The following is a 25170-nucleotide window of genomic DNA, read 5'->3' as shown; positions in this document are numbered from 1 at the left end:
CTTCAAAGTACTCAGAAGTCAGCTATCTGCTTAATAGATGATTCCCCCCCCCCTCCAATTCTCTCTGGTCACTTTCCCCATAAACACTGTTGCTGTGTCTTTTCTAATAAGCATTTCCATGTATGTTGCTCCACTAAACTGGCCACTACATTCCTCCGCTTACTTCTAAACATCTATGAATATAAGTAGCAGCTGGTCAACACCCATAAACTTATCACACCAATTTCTCAGCTTCCTTCGTTCCATTCATTCTGTTCATTGAAAGTTTTCCTCATACCATTTTTCTCAATGAATATAACTCTCGGCTATTCAAGAAATACACCGATTCTTTTCTTCTGTCACTTTCCCACCCACATGGCACTATTGTGTTATAGGTTTTGAGAGTTCTCATGTGATCTGATATATCAATAAAATTTAAAAATATGACCATGTCTCCTCAGAATAACCTCAAGACTGGAAAACTGAACATGCAAGTGGAGATTAAAATTCAGTTTGGAGGAACATAAACATTGGGTTTAATAAATAAAGTAGAATAAAATATGAACTAAAAGGGAAAAACTGGGACAGTTATTCAAAAACATTTTAGGTATTATGGTGGATAAGAAATTTTAAGTTTAAGAATCATATTGGGAGGAAAACTAGTAGAGAAAATTCTGGGATTATGGAACTCAGGAATGGTAACCTAGGTTTCTAATGTAAGTTAAAAGAATTAAAGATATACAGAGAAAGTTCTCCAAGGAATTATTATCATGAGAAATGAGGCTTAGGTGGCAAACTGCTATTTGAACTTAAAAGGAAGAGAAAAGAAATGATGTTTTCTTTATGAAGTAGTTATCTAGTTTGAGTCTACAGGCATACTCAAAAGATAAAGAAAATAAGAGTACCATAAGAGATAGTTATGAGAAGATGTCCATAAACTTTCTACCTTAAGGGTTGTGGATACTCTTCCAATAGTCTCCAACTTGCAGTAGTGGAAGAGTTTGCTCATCCAAATGACCTGGAGAGATATGCCAGTGGCATCAGTTACCAATATAACCCATCCAGCATGGGAGTACCAAGTGCAGGGGACGGACAGACACACACCCTCATTCTCCAGATTGCCACTGTTCCAAAAGACAGTCTAGTGAATGGTATTACAGGCTAATTATTCAGTGAGTTATGATAAGGTATTAATAATGGCATATTTTAATATCACTGGCATTGAGTAAATGAAGCAGCATATTAAATGTATTAATACATAATACATATGTATTAATACATTTATTAACACGTTCGCTGCCAACTACGAGTATACTCGGAGTTGGTATATGAGCCTCACAAGCCAACTACGAATATACTCGTATGTCGACTCTTACTGACCTTGAAGAAGTGAAAGTGCTTGGCATGCATTAACGAACTATGCCCGAGGAGCGTGACCGCAAACGTGCTAAATATGTATTACCAACACATGTGAAGTGCTGTTATGCAGCGCATGGTTTCATAACTTGCATCTTATTTTCACAGTTAACATATACAAACAAGACAGTTAATGGCATATGAATGGGCCTAATGGACTTTGAACTGGAACATGGAATATAAACTGAAAGATCTCTTTCAATCTATTATTGATGTAATAGCAAATTACAATAATCCAGATCTTAGCTATACAAGAAATGAGATGGGCAGGTCATGGAAACCTGGAGAAAAATACAACATTCTATAGAAGAACATACTGACAGACGTGAAAATAGGTTTTACGATTCATGGTAACATCTAGCCATATGTAAACACCTTCCAACTAGTTGATGACTTATATTTGGAGTCATTTGTTTGATAATGCATTGCCAAGGTATGTATCAAGAGGAGAACATAATGATGATGAAAAAGATAAATTTTATGAAAATTAATTTTTTGTGAAAAATGTATTTACAAGGGGGGGGTTCAATAATGCATGTAAAGATGATATACAAAAAATGAGGTTAAATATACTACAAGACGTATCATCACAGAATTCTGAGAACTATGGGAGCTGCAGAAATTTAACTAGTAAAATACTTCATTGAGAAAAAAAGCTGACAAAAAATTAAAGAATCTGAAAAATACAAAATTCCGGTTCTCCAAATATAGTAGGTTACTTAAGGATATAAACCACAAACTCCAATACCAACAAACAGCTGAGAATTACCCAAGAAAAGGAAATTGAGAATTTTCAAGGAAAGATGGCAAACCATTGCCAGATGGCAACTCGTTTCTCCTTTCCTCCTCTTCATTCAAGAAACCTTATCAAGCATAAACACCTTCTATGAACAATGTCTTAAACACTGATTTTGCCATTTTCAAATGGAGTGAAGTCATTTCAATGATATTAACAGTTACAATCTTATCTGAAAAAAAAAAAGATCACAATTCACTCAATGCTTCTAGAAAATACCCTTTCATCACTTTTCTCTTTTCGGATTTGTTTTTCACATCCAGCTTATTTTGGCATCAACGTCTTGCATCTATAGCCTCATCCTCATTAGGCCTCGATACTATCAAGTCTCCTGATCCAAATATAATCCGTCCAGTTTTGCTCAAAGTTTCTACTCCATAAAATGAACAAACATCCTATAAAAATTGCCATACTTCTTTGGCATTGAACAACAAGGAAGCAAACAGCCTATGCCTAAGAAAGAAAGAAGTCAGCCATCTCAGTAATCTCGGAAGTGACAGATTATCAACAGTGTCATTAAGAAAAAACTATTCTTTCTGGTTCAAAACACTTCCCTCCTGCTCAACTAACATTTCCTAAATCCCAATGACCAATCTTAGAACAATGCCCTCATATTTGGGATGATGCACTCAAATAGAGGACAATCTGCCTAAAAGGCAACCCCTCTTTCACACTCCCTCTACTTCTTCATAGGCACCTGAAGAATGAATAAACTAATATGGAATAAGAGAGAAATTAGTCAAAACACTAAACTACACTGGTGTCCAAAACCGAAGGACAAACTTGATTTTTGAAGATTGCAAATGCAGATGAATCAGCTTGGGGCAATTTGTATAACTGACGATTTTGAGTAGAAAGCGGATACACATTCAAATTTTTGAATTACCCACAGCAGTCAATAAGATAAAAGGCAAAAGGCTGAACTCTTTTCTTGAATGAATAAAGTCGCAAACTTGGATGACTTGTAAGGTCTCAAAAGACAACAAGATAATTTCATGCAGGGAAAAATTCTTGGAAAGCTTGAAAGCTGCAGAATTACTGATATTGCCAGAGAGTTTGGAATCTCACATAGCATTGTATCCAGGCTTGGGGCAGCATTTCAAACCAATGGAATCCATTTCACACTTTTGCTAAAAGGTTGCTCTCACTCTACCACAGAGCATTAAGACAGATTTTTGGTTACAATAGCAAAACATAATCAACACACCAGGGCAAGTCAGCTTGAAAGTTGGCACCATTCAAGCACAGGTACTCAGATATCTTGACAAACAGTAGCAGGATGTATGCGACAAGTAGGCCTATAGTCTGCACCCCTTTATCCGTAGCTCATCATAGAGCACATTTTCAGTGTGTTGCATTCATAATAATTGGACAAGACACCAAGGGGATAATGTACTCGTCACAGATGAGTGTGTTTGTCTTTCCTCTGATTCTAGATAACACTGGATATGGAGTAAAACTGCTTACCATTGCGAGAATGTTCTTGAAAAGGAAAAAAAATGCAGTGCTGGGGTCATGGTGTGAGGAGGCATTATGGTTAATGAATGCACCAAGCTACAAGTGCTGGAAAAAGGGGCTGAGGTGGTGAACAATATTGTAACGAAGTTCTTCAACATCATGTTCAATTGCTCCATGGTACTGTAGGTGAATAATTCATTTTTATGGATGACAATGCCATACCACAATGTACACGAGCAGTGGTGATACTTCTGGAGACTGAGGATATTAATCGAATTGAATGGCTAGCATGCTACCCAGATCTCAACCCCATAGAACACATTTGGGACACAATATAAAGATGCATTACTGCTCAAAATTCCCCTCCAGAAAACAAACAAGGCCTTGTCCTTGAGCTGAAGGAGGAGTGGGCCAGTTCGCCTCAAGAACTACCGAATCATTTGGTGCTAAGAATGGTATGACATTTTGAGAGTAGTATCGCATTTCAGGGAAGATATTAATCCGTTAACTACGTTCAGAAAATTTGTAACTTTTGCCAAAAATGTATTGAAATTTAATTTCTATGAAATATATAACACATTTTCTGTGTACATTTATTTGCAAGCTGGTAATAAATATTTCAATTATGTCCATATCTGGCTGTAGTCAAAACTTTTTTTCATGTATAGGTAAAAATGTAGTTGGTCCTTAGCTTTTGGACAGCAATGTAGCTGTTTATACAAAAGTTTCCAAACCAAATTTAACTTGTGGATCTGAGAGCTGGGTTAGAAATGACAGTTGATCAAAGGCTATAGATATGAGCTCTGAGATTATAATAAATTTAGTTTAATCCTTTATATCCACAAGGAGATGTGTTTTGCATTATAGGAGATACTGAGATAGGAGAGTTGGTAGCTTGCTCCACCTTTGCAACGAGTTGCCCTGGTGTTGTACCACCTTAACAGTCCTGAAGATACTTTCATGCGCAAACTTTGTTTGCTCACACTTGGATAAAGGATTAAACTCAATTTATTATACTCTAACCAAGTGAAAGAAGGGTCAAAGCTGTATAACTGAGAGGAGACCTCCACATAGCCTTTAAAGGAATGCGGAGAACCGAATAGGGCTTCTGACCTAATGTCCAATCCTCACCTTCTCGTGGTGCACCCTGTTGGTTATCTACTTTGATACTGAACGAACGAGGATGGGCTGGCAATTTGGGATTTAGCCAACCAAATTGTATTCTTATTGGTTAAACCAAAATAAAAAATGATGGTACAACATAACAAAATTTCATGCCGGCTGGGGTGTCGCCTGGTTAAACAAGGCCCCCGTTGTTTTCGCCAGAGAACCAGGGCAAACAGCGAAAAGTCAGCTACTGGAACAAATCTGAAAACAAACCCCAACTCAACATCACCAGAGTTAAAGATCGGTACTATCAACATAAGAAGCCTGAATGGCAAAGAAATGGAGCTAGCTGAGGAATTAGATAAGTACCAGATCGACATAATAGGGGTGACTGAAACAAAAAAGACCAAAACTGGTGAGATCATTCTGAACAATAAATACAAAATGTTATATTCAGGCAATGACTATCAAGGAAAAGAAGGAGTAGCCATAGTATTCAACACAAAATACGAGGCTAATCTTCTTGAATGGCAGTCAGTCTCAAGTAGAGTAATGTGGGCAAATATGAGAATGGAGAACTGGACAATGAGACTTATTTGTGCCTATGGTCCCACAGAAGGTTCTACTAAGATAGAAGTGGAGGAATTTTTTGATGCTTTAGAAAAAGCAACTGACACAATGAAAAAGGAAAAGTTGGTACTTGTTGGGGATCTAAATAGCAGAGTAGGAAATGATTGTGAGACATACAAAAATATTTTGGGAAAATTTGGAGAAAATAGCAAAGCTAATAATAATGGCAAATATCTGTTGGATTTCTGCTCAGGACATGGACTGGTTATTACTAACACCGTGTTCCAACATAAAAATGTGCACAAATTCACATGGAGAGAAGAGGCTAGGAATAAGAAAAGTCTCATTGACTATGTTATTGTTGATAGTGATGTTTTCTCCCTGGTGCAGGACACCAGAGTGTACAGAGGATTTGAAATTGGAAGTGATCACTATTTAGTCTTGAGCAGGATAAAATTGAATTTCATATTGAAAAGAACATGTAAGAAAGTTTTAAAGCGAATAAAAGTTGAGCAGCTCTCAGGTGTGAACTGTAGACTAAAATACAGAAAGATGTTTGAAAAGAAAATGAAAGAGTTTGAGAACAGGAATCAAACCTTGGAGATTCAGTGGCAAACTCTGAAGAAAACATTGACTGATTCTGCCAGAGAGGCATGTGGTGAGGTTGTGTGCAAGGATAAAAAAATCAGAACTCCCTGGTGGACACAGGAAGTTAAAGAGGCAGTGAAGGAAAAGAAGAAAGCATATCAAATGTTCCTGGCAAAAGTCAGCTTTTACTCTTACAGAATACAGACAAATGTAAGAAAGCTAAACAGTGTGTAAAACTAGCTAAACAAAAGTCATGGGAGGATTTTGGCAAGAATATAGAAAATAAATATCAAGAAGGTGGCAAAATATTCTGGTGGTTGTTGAAGAAGCTTAGGAATGGAGGAAAGAGTGCTGTAAAAAGAGTTAGAGATGATAAAGGTGACATGAAAACAGGAGAAAAAGATATCCTTGAAGTATGGAGTAATTACTTTGAAAAATTGCTAAATGAAACAAGCAGTAATGACAGCACAGTGATAAAAAACACTGACCAGGCATGCAGTCAGCAATACATACAGATACTTGAAGTAGAAAAAGCCATCAAAGGCTTGAAATGTGGAAAGGCAGCAGGAGCAGATGATATTCGACCAGAAATGCTGATGTATGGTGGTATAAAAGTCTTACAGTGGCTGCACTGCATAGTTCAGAAAGCCTGGACAGAGGGACAAATTCCCGATAATTGGAGTAGAGCTCTCATAGTACCCATATATAAAAAGGGAAATAAAACTGAATGTGAGAATTACAGAGGTATTTCCCTACTGAGTGTTCCTGGCAAGAACTATGCAAGTATACTTGAGAAATGGTTGAGAAGAATTGTGGAAGAAAAGCTTGGTGAAGAACAAGCTGGATTCAGCCCAAATAGAGGCTGTCAGGATGAGATCTTCACTTTACGACAAATAGTTGAGAAAGCATGGGAATATAACAAAGATCTGTATTTAAGTTTTGTCGATTTGGAAAAGGCATATGACAAGGTGCCAAATGAGAAGCTATTCAATATGCTGCAGTTATATGGTGTCAATGGGGCATTATATCAAGCAAACTTAGTTTTTATTTGAGTTGCAAGTCAGCAGTTAGAATTGAAGGAAGTACAGGAAGATGGTTTAATGTTAAATCTGGTGTGAGACAAGGATGTACATTATCCCCTCTGTTATTCATTATCTATATGGATCCCATTATGTAGGAAAGTGGTATTGAACCTGATATCAAAATTGGAGATGTTAATGTCAGCTCTTTGTTTTATGCGGATGATGTTATACTTCTAAATAAATCCGCTACAAGTCTGCAAGATTCTCTGACTAAATTGAATAGCTGTTGTAATAGAAATGGTATGAAGGTCAGCAATAAAAAGACAAAGACAATGAAAATAGGCAGAATCATTGAAAATGTCAACTGTGTTGTGAATGGAGAACCTGTGGAACAAGTAAAACATTTCAGCTACTTAGGCACGATTTTTACTGAAGATGGTAAATTAAATATAGAAATAGACAACAGAATCAGCAAAGCTGGTATGGTTGGAAGTCAATTGAATAAATTCATATGGAATAAGAGAGAAATTAGTCGGAACACTAAATTAGCTGTATACAAGACAGTGTTCAAACCAGTTTTAACTTATGGATCTGAGAGCTGGGTCAGAAGTAAAACACTTGACCAAAGACTAGAGACCACAGATATGAGAGTCCTGAGAAAGAATAGAGGCGTGAACAGATGGCATCAATGGCAATATCATATTAAAAATGAGGATATTAGGAAAGAACTTGACATTGTCAGCATCCAGGATTGCGTTAGCAGAGCTAATCTCAGTTGGTATGGTCACTTAAATAGAATGGGAGAGGAAAGAGTAGCAAAACAAGTGTTCTCTGCCAGGTTGGCAGGAAAACGACCCAGAGGAAGACCAAGATATAGGTGGATTGATACGGTACAAAGTGCCTTAGACGATAGAAATAAAAGATCTGATCATGTTGGAGTCTTGACAAGTAACAGACTGATTTGGAGGAAAATTGTAGATAGGAAGTTAGTAATGATGTAATTTTTTCATGTAGTACTGTCATATCTTGTACACCCCTTGAGGGTACATGGCAGGAATTTGATGATGATGAACCAAGTGAAAAATAAACTTTCAACATCTTTCTCTAAATCCAGAGTAAATTATTAAAAAAAGGGTGGCACACCAATTGGCAATTCCTATAGGCAGAGATGACCTGCTAATGCTTCTGCCTGATATCTCCACTCGGGCCTAGCTCCCACTGAAGAGACCTCAATAAAGGTCGAAACTAGTCTGGGTAGTGGCCCTTCCCTTAATGCATTACATTATACATATCCTCAAGGAGATGTGTTTTGCATTAGAGGAGATACTGAGATAGGAGTGTTGGTATCTTGCTCCACCTTTGCAACGAGTTGCCCTGGTGTTGTACCACCTTAACCCAGTCCTGAAGATACTTTCAAGAGCAAACTTTGTTTGCTCACACACTTGGATAAAGGATTAAACTAAATTTATTATACTCTAACCAAGTGAAAAATAAACTTTCAACATCATTCATCAACGAGCTCTGAGAGGGAGTTTGTTAACTGATGGCATCAGTAACAGGATCCAATTTTTTTTTTTTTTTTTTTTTTTTAAGGATATTAGTAAAAAAAAAACTGATATTAGCATTCAGGAATGTGTCCAAGTGAGTTTTTTTGCTTTTGCTTTTTTTTTTTTTTTTTTTTTTTTTTTTTTTTTTTTTTTTTTTTTTTTGCAGGATGGCTAGCTCACTTTCTGATGAAAAGAGCTAGTAAGGCATGAGCAAAATTTGATAAAGTATGCATTGTGTTCTATTCTAATATAAGATGTTCCTCTCCTTTTGTTTCCTATCATTACACTAATTCAAAGATTAATGGATTTACAATTCAATATTGTGTAACTTAAGTTCATAATTTGTCACATTATGTGGAGGTGTTTGTTATAAAGCATATGGTGAGTGACAATGAAATTGCAGTGCAATCATTACTGAAGCACGTCTAAAATACTATATGCTTTCCAATTCAATGAGATTAATTTCTAATTGAACATATTCCATCAAGATTTAAGTTATATTCCAATCAACCAGGAGAATGCTTTTTTTTTTCAGCTTAATGAATATTTCTGTAAATAAAAGAATTCAAGTTACAAAGAGATTGAGAATCTGGAATGTCTTATCTTATAGCTAAATGAGCAATGCTTTAAATGAAACATACCATGTTTTTTTGGTAGATCTACAGTAAATTTATGTAAAACCTCCCTTGTATTTCCTTGAAGTGTTCCAAAAAGAGCTCCATTTCCATCCATGACAATAAAACCAAACTTGTTATCATCTGCCAAAAGGGCAGAAAGGGCCTGAAATTATTTGAGGAAGATTATTACTAAAAAAAAAAATTAGATTGAATTTTATATGAAAAAATTAAGTTACTTGGAAACCTAGATTACTGTAATATTATTGTAATATTGTATACCAGAAGTCTGAGGCTCCACAAATACAATGACATGATATAAAGTACAATAATTTACTATTTTTAAAAAAACCTAATTTAAATTAAGATATATTTCATGATATATTTTAATTTAAATGTAATTAAATTTAATTTACATTTAATTCAAAATTGAAATTATATTCAGATGTTAGAAAACAAATTATGCAGTAATTCACAATGTTAAGTTTCTGCAATGGCATACTAATGAAATACAAAGGAAGAGTTAAATTATACACTGTTTAAATAAATAAATATATATATATATATTTCATTTAAATAAAGGAGGTCTTTAATTTAAGAAAACCAGAATGCAGACATCCCTCATATGTTTATTCCATGAAAAATCATGCCTAAGTTACTAGAATGAACACTTGTTCTGAACGTTTCCAAACTGAAGATAGAGCTGCTGTTTGGAACTAAGTACTGAAGACAATGAACCAGTGTTATGTTATTAATTATCGGCTTCTTTATTGTGAAAAAAATTAAACGTTTTGGTGAGGAAATGTGTCGAAGTATCAAAGATTTAGTGAACTGTTATATAATGAATAAATCAAAAATAACCTTGCCTTAAAACTTTAGGTAATTTTTTTTAATAGCCAGTAGAATTCTTGGTCAAGCTTTCAGAATATTTTTAGTGTAACTGAGATTGCAAAGAATAAAATAAAAGGATGTTACAAATATTAAAATGTTACACACATGGTATTTATATCTATATACCATTCGATTCTAAACCAGAAATTGAATTCAGATGTAGTGAAACATAAAAATTTAATTAGGAGCATTTAGCAGATTTTCACAAACTAAGAAAGCATAGGTGAGTTATTTAAATTAGGCTAATGAATTAGTGCCTCACTACTCTAAAATCTTGACTGTGAAAAAAAATCTAGCACCTTACTCTTTTCCAATGAACCTTTTGTCTGATAGGTAATGTGGCCTGTAAAACCTGATGTGTCTTCTAAGCCAGCATCTAAAAGGTCTTGGATGGGACAAAGGAAGAATTGGTCTTTTGGAGTGTAGGAACATTTGACAGTTGGAGATAGCAGATTTGCAGTATAGAGAAGCTGGACTGTTTTTCCAACAAACATCTGCATAAAGACCGCAGCTGTTTATCATCTTAAAGTGAGATTAGAATTATAACCATTAAAGAGAAATGTAGATTGATCATTAGATATGCATCTACTGTAATGGAATATAATGCATGAGCATGCTTACCTTCTCCAATAATCTTGCTTAATACACCATTTTATGTTCATTTACTTTTGGCTAAATGACCGATCATGTTCTCTCATGATTGCAGTACTTCATTTGTAACAAAACACTTTGCTTTTTAACTATTCTGCAATGTTAACTGTTGAAACTTATAACCTTTAAGTTACGCTGAATGTGGCCAAGAAACAACCAAAAATTCTGCTGGTAATGAAACTCCTGTGAAGTTTGTTCTGCTATTTGCATTCTAATTAGGCTGAATTTCCTAGCTTCATTATGAATCAATGCTTTGGAAAGTTAATTTTATCTACATAATTTTATTTCTGTTGACATATATTCCCTGGTCAGTTTGCTCATTATGGAGAGGGGAAAAAAAATGTTCCAAGAGGGGAAACCCCACCACTTTAGATCACACTAGCATGGACATCTGCAGAGAGGGGGAGGGGAATGGGGTACTTCCACCTCCCTGGGATCAACTTGTGAAAAAATAATAATAAATAATAATAATAAATTAAAATTTATTGACGTAATTATTTGTCTACTCCTTGAAAAGTTTGCTTTGCCATTTTACCATTTAGTTTTAATCAGGATGAAACAGAATACACCATAGGACAGTGAAAAAGAAAATTGTGTAAGAAAATTTTAAAAATAAGTCAAGTAACTTTCAGATGTGAACTGTTGTAGCCTCAGATATTTTAAAAAGTTTAAAAATAAGAACCAAACTTGGAAACTAAATGACAGACTGAAGAAAATATCAATTCAGCCAAGGGGCTACAGTGTTGTAAGGATAGAAAATTCAGAATTCAGTGATGGAATGACCACTTTTTATTTTTAATATATTAACATGGTATTAGAGGTTTATCTTTATACACAGCAATCCATTTCTCTTTACTTATCTTTTTATGATTGTCAATTTAGGTTGAAATTAGGAAAGAAGAAACATGCACATTCCATATTTCCAAAGCTACACCCACTTTCTTAATATACTCAAATATCAGCTTCTTTAAGTTGAAATTTAAGTATGTTAAGAAATGTATGTTATTACACACTATCTGAAATTGGTATTTGTGCAAATGTTTATTATGATATAATAGCATGTTAGTGCCATCAACTTAGATTTCCTATTTTTGATATCTGGCAAAAAAATCTCTGCTCCATTCTATCCAACTCATTTACCATCTTTTGCCCTCAGTTGGGAGGGGCATGACATATACAATAATGAATGTGATAAGTTAGTGCAAAGAACACATCACATGTGTACTTTGCACTAACAAAGAACTAACACATCACATCAATAATTTCCTCAGCTCTAAAGACCTTAACATCATTTTCTGCTCAAGATGCTACTTTTATCTATCTAGCTATTAACTCTATACAAATTCAGAATCTGTCCAATCTGTTCTAATTTTTTTGGGATAGAATACTAAAAACATCCCATGATTTCTCCAAAAATGGTAGTTCAACTAATTAATGATCTCTATTGCTTCCAAGTAGTACTATCTCCTAGTCTGCTTTTGATATCTTTCTACAAGTATTTCCACATGGGATTGTTCCAAAACAGAGTACATCATTCCCTCTGCTCCCCATGAGTAAAAAAAAAAATTGTCCCAACATTGTTTTACGTTCCAATTTATTCTCTGGAAATGTTTTCCTAACGAAGAGCTCCTAAATAACTCCAACTATTCCAGAATCCTAATCTCTGCCCACACATGGCACTGGTGTGCTGAAGGTTTTGAACCCTCTCATGTGTGGAAATGATACATAAAAATATAAAAAGAAACTTGTAATAAGGAACGATATTGGCAAACCTAAAAATGATGCATCATTAAAAACCTGCCTTTTGGTTCAGTTTTTCACACTCGTAACACCACTGACTACTCTTTTCCATACCTATAAATTCTCTGAAGTTGAAGTTATCGGTCTTATCTAAATATTCCATTTTTTTATTGCAAGTCATTTGTATGAAGTATACTTAAAAATTAATTTGCATTAAGTTTCTGAATATACTATACTTATTTTCTTGGAGCACTGGACTTTTACTCCTAGTCTTTATATTCATTTTGCTTCAAAAAGGAATAGACATTTTCAAATACAAAGATACCTTTGATCATGTCTTTTTTAATACTCAAGGACCATAATCAGTTTTTTTTTTTTTTTTGCTTGATTATAAAGTAAATTACAACAGACAAATTACATTCTTTCAATCCTTCATCTAACCAGTATACAAAGTTTGTGATTGAAATATCTTCACAACTAAGCTATTCGTATAGAGGCTGTTTAAATGCATAGTAATATATTTTATTTATCTGAAAGGAAGTCAATAGCTTGTGCCTGCACATGTAAATAGCCTAGTCATGAAAATACTCAATGCTTGCTTATGTTTGAGGATTAAAAAGAATTTCATGTGAAATTATATTACTTTTTAATCCCAAACAGTATAACTATCCAGTTCTTCTGCTAGAATGGAAAAGAAATGGAACAAACAGAAAAATTGGATAAGTACCCGATCAATATAATAGGAAATCACCAAAAAGACAAAAACAGGCAAGATCATTCTAAGCAACAAATACAGGATGTTATATTCAGGCAATATCAATCAGGGAAAAGGTGTGGCTATATTATTCTACACTAAATACAACGATGATCTCAAATATCAGAATGGAGAACTGGACAATGAGACTCATTTGTGATTATGATCCCACAAGTTTTACTAAGGAAAAAATGGAGAAATTTTCTGAAGCATTAGAGAATGCAGCTGATGCAATGAAAAAGGAAAGGTTGGTCCTTGTTGGAGAGCTAAACACAGCAGAGTAGGATTACCAGACAGTGGATGTTTCAGGAAAATTTGGAGCAAAGCTAATAATAATGATAAGTGCCTGCTGGGTTTCTGTTCAGGACATGGACCAGCTATCAGTAACACGATGTTCCGACGAAAAATAAGCACATCACAACATCATGACTGTATCTAGGAAGAAATTTGTGCATTCAAATTACCCAAGGTGGAATTTGAATGCACAGTCTGGTTGGAGAGTAGCTATTCAAGTGCAGAAGCTTGTATATAAATACAAGTCAATAACATAGGCAGAAGAACCTCTAGAAATCGGTAATAAGATCCCAATTAACTTACATGTTCACTTTTACATATTTTATTTTATTTTATTTTATTTTTTTTATTTTTATTTTTTATTTTTTAGAAGAATGTACTTTTAGAAGAGAGAAATATTAATTTTGTTTGTAATAATCTTGTAATTTTAATAACATAAACAAGCCTTTGTTAAAATAATGTTGCGCATGATGTCATCATGTAATGCTGATAACTTGTGTCTAATCAGTAAGTCTAATTCTAATAATTGACATATGGCAATTTCAAAAGATGCGAAGTATGACGTCTTCATATCCGAAGGTCAATACATGACCATATATGGAAAGTTAAAGAAACACATGTACGTACAATGAAAGTCTGGGCATATATAAGGCAAGTTGTTGAGAAGGAATATTGTCTTAGTTTTCACCTTCTCTTACCTGGGTGTGCCACCACGTTAAGTCCATTGTCGGTCATTGATAGAGAATCATTGTTTGTCTTAGGGTTTTCACCTTCTCTTAACCTGGTTCCGCCAACGGCAATCTAAAGAGAAGCATCATAGGTTCTGAGTCTTCTACCTGGGTCCACCACCACGTAAGGCCCACTATCGGGAATCGAAAAAAAAAGAACTGCACACTGCCCCATGTTAAGGGTCCTGGAATAATCGACAACTCGGACAAGGAAAAAATTTGGCAGGAAATCAAGAATGAGAAGGAAAGGGACAAGAAGGATCACTTGTGTGAACAAGATTCATGTAAAGGGCAATGCTGAACAAGAATTGTAAGTAGTTATATATGTGATAATTCCGAACAAGAGTGTACATCAAGTGTGTCTGTTTATGGGTACAATTAAGTGATATTAAATTAAGGTTACTCAAGGCATGCTTATTGTCAGTTAATGTATACAGGTAACCCTAGTATAATGCGGATGTGATGTTCCATAGAAATGCCGCATTATACGAGACATCAATCACATAGAAAAAGTAGGGTTAGGTTCCGAAATTGTTTTTTTTTTTTTTAAATTATATAAACAACAATGACATATCCAACAAAAACAATATTTTTGTTTAATTCAGGTAAATTCATATAAGTTAAGAAAACAAACTATGACAAATACGTAGTATAAAATTATAAAAATTACAAATTGTACATAAATTTCATTGCGCATAATGCATAAATGTTTTAGACACAAAATAAAGCACATATTTTAATCGTCATCACTGTCTTCAGAAATAACATTTCGTAGATGTTCTTTAAGTGGTCGGAGGTCATCACCACTTGAAATCTCTTGGACATCATTTGTATAATTCTCATTGCATACTTCGGGGTTAGTCATTAAGAAGTCGATAATAAGACTTTGCTTTCCACTATGTTGCAATTTTTTTATTAAGTTCATAATATGGAGCTAAACAAATATCCAATTGTCTCGTGAATTTTCCCGAGCGCTCCATTGAGGGATCATTATCCGTAAAACAACTTCCTAACTTTCTTGCCAAGTCCAATCCTTCTGCTAATTTCTTTAACGGATTCATCACAATCTTCGGCAGAACTTTCCCCACCATTTGGTTCAATGCCATCTATTAATTGTACCAGTTCCTCCTCATTTAAATCTGTTTCTCCATCAATTAATTCACTAACTTCATTTTCGACCATACTGCAAAAGCCCTCTCCACCAAAAATGTGTGCGAGTTTATTATACGACATATCTCGGCATCCACTGGAGGTACAAAATTTTGTTCCAGTACAGCTTCAGGCCATATTTTTTTCCAGCAAGCATTCAGCGTAGAGGGTTGTAATTCCTTAATGGACAGAGAAATAATTTTTACACAATTCAATATTGAAAACTCTTTCCACGCTTGAGGCAGTGTCATATTTGGATTAGATTCCATTTTTTTTCAAAATTAATTGAAATGTTCGCCGAATATAATATGGCTTAAATGTTGATATTATTCCTTGGTCGAGTGGTTGAATAAGTGAAGTAGTATTAAGTGGCTAAAAAGTTATTTTAATATTCGGATGGCTTAAATTTGTTGGGTGGCCTGGTGCATTATCTAAAATTAGAAGAATTTTGAAGTCCATATTCTTTTTCTTTGTGCAACTTTCTACATCGGGTACAAAACACTTGAAAAACCAATTTTCAAACATGCTAGCTGTAACCCATACCTTTTTGTTGGCCTGCCAATAAACAGGTAGGATGGACTTGAGCCCTTCCATTGCACGAGGATTTGCAGATCGGTTAATAAACATTGGTTTTGTCACGTAATCACCTAATGCATTACTACAAAACAGTAGAGTAATTCTAACTTTGGAAACTTTAAATCTAGGAGCTGATCTTTCATTTTTCGAAATATAGGTGCGTTTTGGCATTTTTTTCCAATATAACCCAGATTCATCTGCATCGAACACCTGGTCTGCACTGTAACCACCTTCTTTAATGATTTTTAAAAGTTCTGCTGGGTATTTCTGGGCAGCTTCAACATCTGCTGATGCTGATTCTCCCTGGATTTTAAGATTATACAAAGAAAACTGCTTTTTAAAGTTTCGAACCAACCCTTACTGGCACAAAATCTATGCTGAGAGATTTCTTCTGAAGAATCTTGATCAAGTTCTTTTAAATGTTCATAAACGTTGAGAGCTTTTTGCTTAATAAGGTGTCCATCCAAAGGAATTTTCTTTTGAATGCAATCTTCTATCCAAATCATTAGAGATTTCTCCATTTTTTCTATTAGAATATCGCGAACACAAGCAACACTTTTTGCACTTACCGTTGACCCAGCAATAACACTTTCTCGGATTTTATGTTCATTTTGTTTGATTGTTCAAATTGTTGATTCATTTAAATTCAGAGTCTTTGCAACAACTCCTGGTTTTTCTCCAATTTTCAACCGATCCAAGATTTTAATTTTTTCTTTGAGAGAAATGAATTTCCTCTTCAATGTTGGATTTTTCCCTTTCAATGCAGTTTTAATGGCCATTACAATAAAAATAAACTTTTACATTAAAAAAATAACTCACCAGAAAATAAACTGCTCTGCTTGAGAATAACACACTTATGATTTTAAATGTGCTTTCCTGGCAGAAAAAAAGACAATTTTCAACAATAAACACTTTATACAATAAACCCTAGATGGCGAACCTATGGCACTCATGCCAGAGGTGGCACATCTGAGAATTTTGCTGGCACGTCAACGATTTACAGGTGATATCCTTTCATACGTTTATAAATTATTCAAGTTTTTTTTTTTAATTGTTACAATAAGTACAAGCTGAATTTTGATTTATACAAGACAGCAGCTATAAAGACGTGCATATGATTGGTGCGGTATTAACAAAAGATCGTGCGACCCAAAGACAAAAGCAACCGACAAGTGTTGAGTTGAAATGCTAATTCTCTTCAGTCGAATTCCATAACATCTGAAACTGTCATAACAACATTCACTATTATTTTAACACATTCACAACAGGGTGTCATTTATCATTCCAATGGAACTTGTCATTACTGACTGGCTCAACTCACACAGACATTTGTGCGAGTTGAGCTCTTGTTTGCGTTTGAGGTGGCAGGCGAACTCACACATTCATTATATGGCATGTTTCAATTCTTGGTAGTCTTTTATTTTAAGTTAGCCTTTGTAATCTGTCATAATGACATCGAGAATTTCAAATGCAATAAAAAAATACTTATTTCATAATTGAAAAATTGGACAACAGTTTTTAGTTAGATACTGTGTTTCGGTGCAATATATGGTTTCGCTTAAGTCTATACAGCGTAGTTTCTGTGGGGGGGGGGGGCATGCGATTTATTAGTTAGCACCGTTTTTATTCCATCTGTCTCTAATTGCACTATTTGTTGAGAATGACACAGACTGCAAAAGCCTTCTGTACAATACCTTATTCAATGATACAATAAAACTAAATTCGATACTTATAACTACTTGCGCGATATGGGCAGACACAAATTTAATGAAGATAAAATTTGATTTTTAAGTCCAGCGGTGAAAAATATGAAAAAATAAAATAAAATAAAAAAATAAAGGGTTACTAGAAATTGTAGACCACGTTGTATAAGTACCACATTATACGAGGGTTACCTGTATATGACTGGCAGGATATTTAACATTGAGAATTAGCTTTAAAGGAAGGACTTTAGAACTAATTTTAAATTAGGAAGAATTGAGAACAAAAGAATTGCAATGAAATTGTATATATATGTTAATGTGAATCATACTGTAAATATTCTTTTTTGATTTAATTAATTGGTTTGTGAACAACACATTGGACTGATTCTGTCAATGCACTATCCTGAAAATTTCGAACCAGCATAAGATAGAAGTTTATGTGATCAGTAATTAAGCCACAACCAATTTAAGGTAAGGATTAATATAAGCATGAAATACAAACAATATTTGTTTTGTCTTTGGTTTAAAATCTTATAATCTCGCACTCAATACATAGCTTAACTGGCGCAGTCATAAAACAAATTTGGTAGACTACAGAGCATGAGGATATAGGATCTAATAGAAATAAATGGCGAAGGGCGATAGTTAAGGCAGTTGACCATTATAAGTAAAGAATACAAAGACAAAGCAGGGTAGTACAAATACAGAACAATTGTAACAATGTTCTTCCACTGGCTCGGGACAAGAGTATAATGGATTTGAAATTGGAAGTGATCACCATTAGAGTTGAGCAGAATAAAATTGAATATCATACTGAAAAGAATAATGTGCAAGAAAATGTTTAAATGAATCAAAGTTGAGAAGCTTTCTGAGGTGAACTGTACACAAACATTAGATAAAAATATTATTCAAGAAAAAATGAAAGATTGAAAACAAGAACCAAACCTTAGAGATTCATTGCAAACCCTGAAGAAAATATTGATTGATTCAGCCAGAGAAGAATGTGGTGAGGTTGTCTGCAAAGATAGAAAAAATAGAACTCCATGGTGAACTCAAAGTTAAAAAAGGCAGTTAGGGAAATAAAGAAAGTATATCCAAAGCTTCTGGAAATTAAGTCACCTTGTGATCTCAGAGAATACAAAGAAGAATGTAAAAAGAAAAACACTATAAAACTAGCTAAACAAAAGTCATGGAAAGGACATAAAATAAATATCAGGAAGGTGGAAAAATTTTGTGGAGGATACTGGAAAAGCTTGAAAATGGAAGAATAGTACTGTAAAAGTAATCAGATGATAAAGGTGATATGAAAACTGAAGATAAAAGTATTCTAAATGTCTGAAGTAATTACTTTGAAAGGTTGCTAAATGAAACAAGCAGAGACAACATGGTGATAGATAACACTCAACAGAGCAATCAGGAATATGTATCATATCAATACTAAGTAGAAAAAGCCATTAACCTGTAATGTGGAGAGGCAGCTAAGTAGATAATATCTGACCAGAAATGCTCAAACATGGAGGTGTAAAAGTTGTACAGTGGCTACATCACATAATCATCTGGAATTCTACCCTCTGGTCAAAGGGTAGAATTCCAGATGGAGTAGAGAAATAAAACTGAATGTGAAAATTAGAGAAATTTCTCTACTGAATGTTCCTGGTAAGATTTATTCAAGTATACTTCAGAAACAATCAAGAAAAATTGCAGAAGGAAAGCATGGAGAAGAGCAAACTGGATTCATACCAGACAGAGATTGTCAGGATCATATTTTCACTTTAAGACAAACAGAGAAGTGATGGGAATATAACAAAGACCTGTATTTAAGTTCTGTAGATCTGGAAAAGGTATATGTTCAAAAAACTGTTCAAAACGCTCCAGTTATATGCTATAAATTGGACATTACATCAAGCAATACTTGGTCTATAATATATTTGAATTGCAAGTACAAGATAGTTTGATGTTAAATCAGGTGTGAGACAAAGATGCACACATTATCTCCACTGTTATTCATCATCATCTATATGGATCACAATATTATGAAGGGAAGTGGCATTAAACCTGATATCAAATTGGAGATGTTAATCTCAGCCCTTTACTTTATGCAGATGATGTTATACTTCTAAATCAATCCAGTACAAGTTTGCAGGATTTCCTGAATAAATTGAATAACTGTTATGATAAATATAAGAAATTCGGCAACAAATAAGACAATGAAAACAGGCAGAATCATCAAAACCATCAAATGCATCCTGAATGGAGAACCTATAAGAACAAGAACATTTCTGCTATTTAAGCACACTTTTTAGTGAAAATGACAAAATAAATATGGAAGGACAGCAGAATTAGCAAAGCTAGTATGGTAAGAAGTCAAATGAATCAATTTATATGGAATAAGACAGAAATTAGTCAAAACACTAAACTAGATGTATACAAGATAGTGTTGAAACTGGTTTTAAGCTATGGATCTGAGAACTGGGTTAGAAATAAAACACTTCATCAAATACCAGAGACCAAATATGAGGGTTCTGAAGACAATTAGAGGAGTGAACAGATGATATCAATGGCAGTATCACATTAAAAATGATGATATTAGGAGAGATTTTAGCATTAAGGAATGTGTTAACAGAGCTAATATCAGGTGATATGGTCACTTACACAGAATCAAAGGAAAGGATAGCAAAACAAGTGTTCTTTGTTGAGATAGCAGGGAGACCAATCTATGTGGATTGGTACAGTAAAGTGCCTTAGAAAACAGAAATATAATATAGGCATCTTGACATATAGATGAATATAGAGGAAAATTGTTGACAAAGTTAGTAATGATATAACTTTTTCATGTAGCACTATCATAATACCCTGCACATCCCCTGAGGGTATAACTATTACTGTTGCTGATGCTAATTAGCAAAAGTTAAAACATTATTATTATAATTACGGCTATTTTGCCTGCTTCAGTTTAGGAGTGCCCCTGTTTAAATGTCATTGGCTGTTTACTCATGGATTCTTAGGGCATTGTGGATGTAAGTTTACCAAAACGTATATGTAGCATAAGGAAGAGAAATTTACACATACCTTTTTCTGAGTATTGCGACTTTTCTTCTTTATACGATGTCCGAAAACTATTGAGTGTGTGGAGGGGGGGGGGGGGTAGGCAATTTGGGAGAATTAAATTAGAAAAACCCGGGTTTTTTCCCCGTAATATATATATAACCATATATATTATATTACTACATTATATAGGGTGGGGGAAAGGGTGTTGACGGGGTGCAGTCCGTTTAGACTATTCTCGGTCGTCATCTGAACACATTGGGAAAGTGGATGCTATGTCAGGTCGGGTAGGTGCTTCTGTTTTTGAAGTGTTTGTGTTATCGCCTATTGGTCGGGGTTGTGACCTCAATTTTATGTTGTGAAGCTTCCAAACCTCGGAGATTATGTAGGGCCTGTGTACATTGATAGAGTTCGTCACATTTTATGGCTATTGTTTCCGATATTCTTAGCATTGTTTCATTGTCTTGTCTGTCTACTATGATGGCCTTGTCGATCCATGGGGTATTTTGTTCAAGGGCGTGAACAGCTATTTCCGTTTTTCCTGTGCTTTGTATTCGATTTTTCTTTTTGATGTTACGTTTTTTAGTGTTTAGATGTTCTGGAATAGGGATGTTACAATCACGGTAATGTTCTTGTAGTCTTGCCCATAAAGACCTGATGGTGGAACCTGTGTAGGTAATATCAGTCTTTTTGGCAGGGAAATTTATAGACTACATTGTGATGTTCAAATATTTCTTTCTGTGTGTGAGGTTTGGTGGATTTTAGGAGATTTGCCAGTTTTTGGTTTGTGGTGAATACCAATTTGTAGTCAGTATGTTTGAAGATGTATTTATAAGCATTGTATGTGTTTTGGGTGTATGGTAGTTTGATAATTTTTTGTGTTGGGAAGTTCGTTTTGGCGGTTTTTTGCCATCTTGTTTGCATAGTTAATCAGTTGTGTAGGATAGTTGCGATTTATGAAGATCTGTGTTAGTTTTTTTATTTCTGCGTTTAGATTATTCTGATTGGGTAAAAATTTGTAGGCATTTATGAATTGTGATAAGATGACAGATTTTTTAACAGAATATGGATGGTATGAGTGAAAATGGAGGTAGTTTCTGATATGCGAGGGTTTGTGGTATATTTTTGTGGCTATTTTGTTGTGTTTTCTGGTTAATGTCAAGTTTAAGAAATTGATGGATTTGTTCTGTTCAGTTTCTGTGGTGAATTTTAGTCTGTTGCTGTAACCGTTTAGGGATGTTTTTAAGGTGGTGATGTGTGTGGGATTACCAATGTACAGAATATCGTCCACGTATCTGCAATAAAAGGTGATGCCGGGGGGAAGTGAAGGGTGGAGTAGGAGGGAGTAGGAGAAGGCCGCACCCTACACTCTCGTACTAATCTAACGACCATTGACATTATTAACTTAATAAAACTAATAATCTCGGCAAACTTCTTCAATTTCAACAACAACATGTACATTCAAATCTTCGGACTCCCCAGGGCCAAAACATCAGTGAACAACTAGCGGAATTATTCCTAGCACATATAGAATCACTCTACATCTACAATGCCCTAAGAATCCGTGAGTAAAGAGCCAATGACATTTAAACAAGGGCACTCCTAAACTGAAGCAGGCAAATAGCCGTAATTATAATAGTTTATTAAGAGGAATAACATGGGAGTTTTCCCAGAAATAATATACATAAGTTAAAACATTATATTCAAAGTGGGTAATTAATAATTAAATTACTGTAAAACAAAGGAAGAAAATTATGTTATACCATGCCAGCATATTAGAAATAGATGAAACACTAACTGCCTTTAAACATTTCATATGTCATGACAACACGAAGCACAAATAAAATAAAAAGGAAATTAAAAAGAAAAAAAAATTTGGATAAGATCAAAAAATAAAAAAATTAATGAAATTATTTCCTTTTTATAAGTTTGGAATCGTATTGTATTATCTACTCTCAGTAAACTTTTTATACACTAAAATACAGAATAACTGAGTTAGAAATAAAACACTTGATCAAAGATTTTAGACCACAGATATGAGTTCTGGGAAAGATTAGCAGAGTGAACATATGGCATCAATTAGGAAAGAAACTGCCATTGTTAGCATTCTGAAATGCGTTAGAAGACCTATATCTCAGGTGGTACGGTCACTTAAACAGAATGGCAGGAAAGACTCACAGGAAGAGCAAGATGTAGGTGGATTGGATGGATAAAAAGTACTTTAGAAGACAGAAATATAAGATCTGATAAGGTGGAGTCTTGAACAGATAACACATTAATGTAAAGGGAAATTGTTGATGGGAAGTTAGTACTATACTACATGAAAAAGTTACACCATTACTGTCATAATATACTGTACACCCCCTGAGTGTACATATAAGGAATATGATGAAATACAAAATGAGGAACTGTCTTAGCTTCAGTTAAATTCTAAAAAAATGTTAACTATGCAACACCCTTATGTAAAATAATTAAATCATAGGCTAATTTAAACAGGTTTTGGTCGTTAAATATCAATGCTGAATTCAGATATCTGTCAAATTATCCCTGCATATGCTAATCACTTTTAAATTCCAGAAGACTCATTATTGTGTAACTGATTAGAAGTCATGGGTAGAACATTTTCTACAAAGGTCCGAGTTGAAGAATGACAATTTATACTATTATCTATTGAAATAATCCCCTGATGTGTATGTATCTATTCACTTTTCAATAAGGGATTTCACAACTGCAATCAACTTTAATGAAATACTTAAAACTCTACATCAGAAATGAAATCTTACCTCTGTATGAAATTTATTGTCACAAAGATAGAGTGATGTGTTGATTGGTTTAAAAGGCTCAAAATCAATATTTACTTTCTTTTCTTTGCCTTCTTCAGTCACTATTGTACCACAGTATATAACAAGGCCATTGGGTGGAACTAAAATGACAAATAAGGATATATATTAGCTCTTATTGAGTTTTATCTTTTAAAACCTCAGCTGAATTTGCTGTTGTATTCTCTGAGAAAAATAGATGTAACAAACTGTAATAATCAAGTCTTAACAAGACTGGGAAGTGAGTGACACTCACTGAAGTACATAATTCCTAGTAACATTCCTTATAGACAAAGTGGGCAGAATTTTTTAAAAAATTCCATTAATTAAATTTAATTAATCTGCAGAGCTTAAACATCAAATTTTGGTTCAGGTTTCCCACATACAAAATTTTATCAAAATCTGCTGTATAGTTTTGAACTCGTCTCGATCATGGCACATTTAACATCCCTCTGTCTGAACAAAACAGAGCTGACAAGACATTTTATACTTTATATCATGTATGCCCTGATCTTTTGAATCTTTGTATTCATATTAGCATTTTTTTGTGAGAGAGAAAAAAAATTGCCATTTCCATTAAACCAGATATCACTGAAAAGTTCCTCTCCTCATAAGAAAGGATTTCCTTTTGGGCATTTACAATGTTTCTGATGTGCATGCCCAAGAATTTTAGACTATACTTAAATTATGAAACAAATTGGCATTAAACCTGATATCAAAATTAGATAAAACACAGCACTATTTTATGGAATTTCTGAAGACTTAACACATTTATGAAACCACCAGTAAAAATAAAATAAACTAAAAATATAACAATAGTATAGAAAACTGTTTGGTTCTCACAGAACAAGCAAAATATTTTAGGCATTTTAGTGAAATGGCATATTAAAAGCAGCAAAATGAGTATGGTGTAGAGCTAGATGAATAAATTAATAACGAATATGAAAGAAATTAGCCAAACCGCTGAACTAGCAATATAACAAATGTTCAAATCAATTGTTTTAACCTATGAATCTGAGAGTGGGTTAAAAAGTCAAATCTATTCACTTCTAATTTTCTCACAATCATCAGATATGAGACTAAGACAATTAGAAGTGAATAGAAAGCATTGCCTGCAGAATCTCTTAAAAATTATGAAATCAGCTTGACATTCATCAATGTATAAGTAGTACAAAATCTGAGGTGGAATGCCAGTAAAATGTTTAGCAAAATAGGTTTTTGATGCTGGAATAGTAAGAAAATAGTCCAAAGACCAACATCTATATGATTATTTAGTTAATGTCCTATAATACTGAACTGCAAGATGTGAAAATACTGGAGACCTGACAAATAAGATTAACATGGATGAACACTGCTTATAGGAAGCTAATAATAATATAAACATCATTATGAACTACTTTCATAGTATCCCATACTCAAGGATACATACCAAAAACAATACTTGAAAATTGATATTAAAATCAGATTGAATTCTAAGAATGATTATTGTGTAGTGAGGTGATAAGCTCTAAAATGAACAGTGGCCAGAATAGATAGTTAAATGCTCTTAAGTGAAAATTAACATCCATGGCATAATAAAGCTAACTCCACATAAGAAAATGCATTCCACAATATTTTGTGTATCCATCAACAGCTATTATCAATTGGTTCCAACTTAATGGGGGAGGAACACAGACCAGTGTATAATATGACTGAGCACAAGAAATCAATGCTGAGCATTAAG

At 34.1% G+C, this 25170-nt stretch overlaps 1 protein-coding gene across 1 annotated transcript in view; it reads right to left on the bottom strand.

Annotated features, from left to right (window-relative positions):
* Positions 1-25170, bottom strand: part of eRF1 (eukaryotic release factor 1) — a 254647-nt gene that overhangs the window by 165871 nt on the left and 63606 nt on the right. Inside the window, exons 3-4 of the mRNA XM_090404490.1 lie at positions 23412-23551; positions 9125-9263 (exon numbers count right to left, since the gene is read on the bottom strand). Of these exons, the coding sequence (XP_090260616.1) occupies positions 9125-9263; positions 23412-23551 (279 nt within the window). The remainder of the gene's footprint in view (positions 1-9124; positions 9264-23411; positions 23552-25170) is intronic.

Source organism: Typopeltis vanoorti, chromosome 14, assembly GCF_054136105.1.
Source record: "Typopeltis vanoorti isolate ZY-2024b chromosome 14, IOZ_Tvanoo_1.0, whole genome shotgun sequence".
NCBI lineage: Eukaryota > Metazoa > Arthropoda > Arachnida > Uropygi > Thelyphonidae > Typopeltis > Typopeltis vanoorti.
Note: the sequence above shows the minus strand (reverse complement) of the source record. Positions and strands in the feature narration are given on the sequence as shown.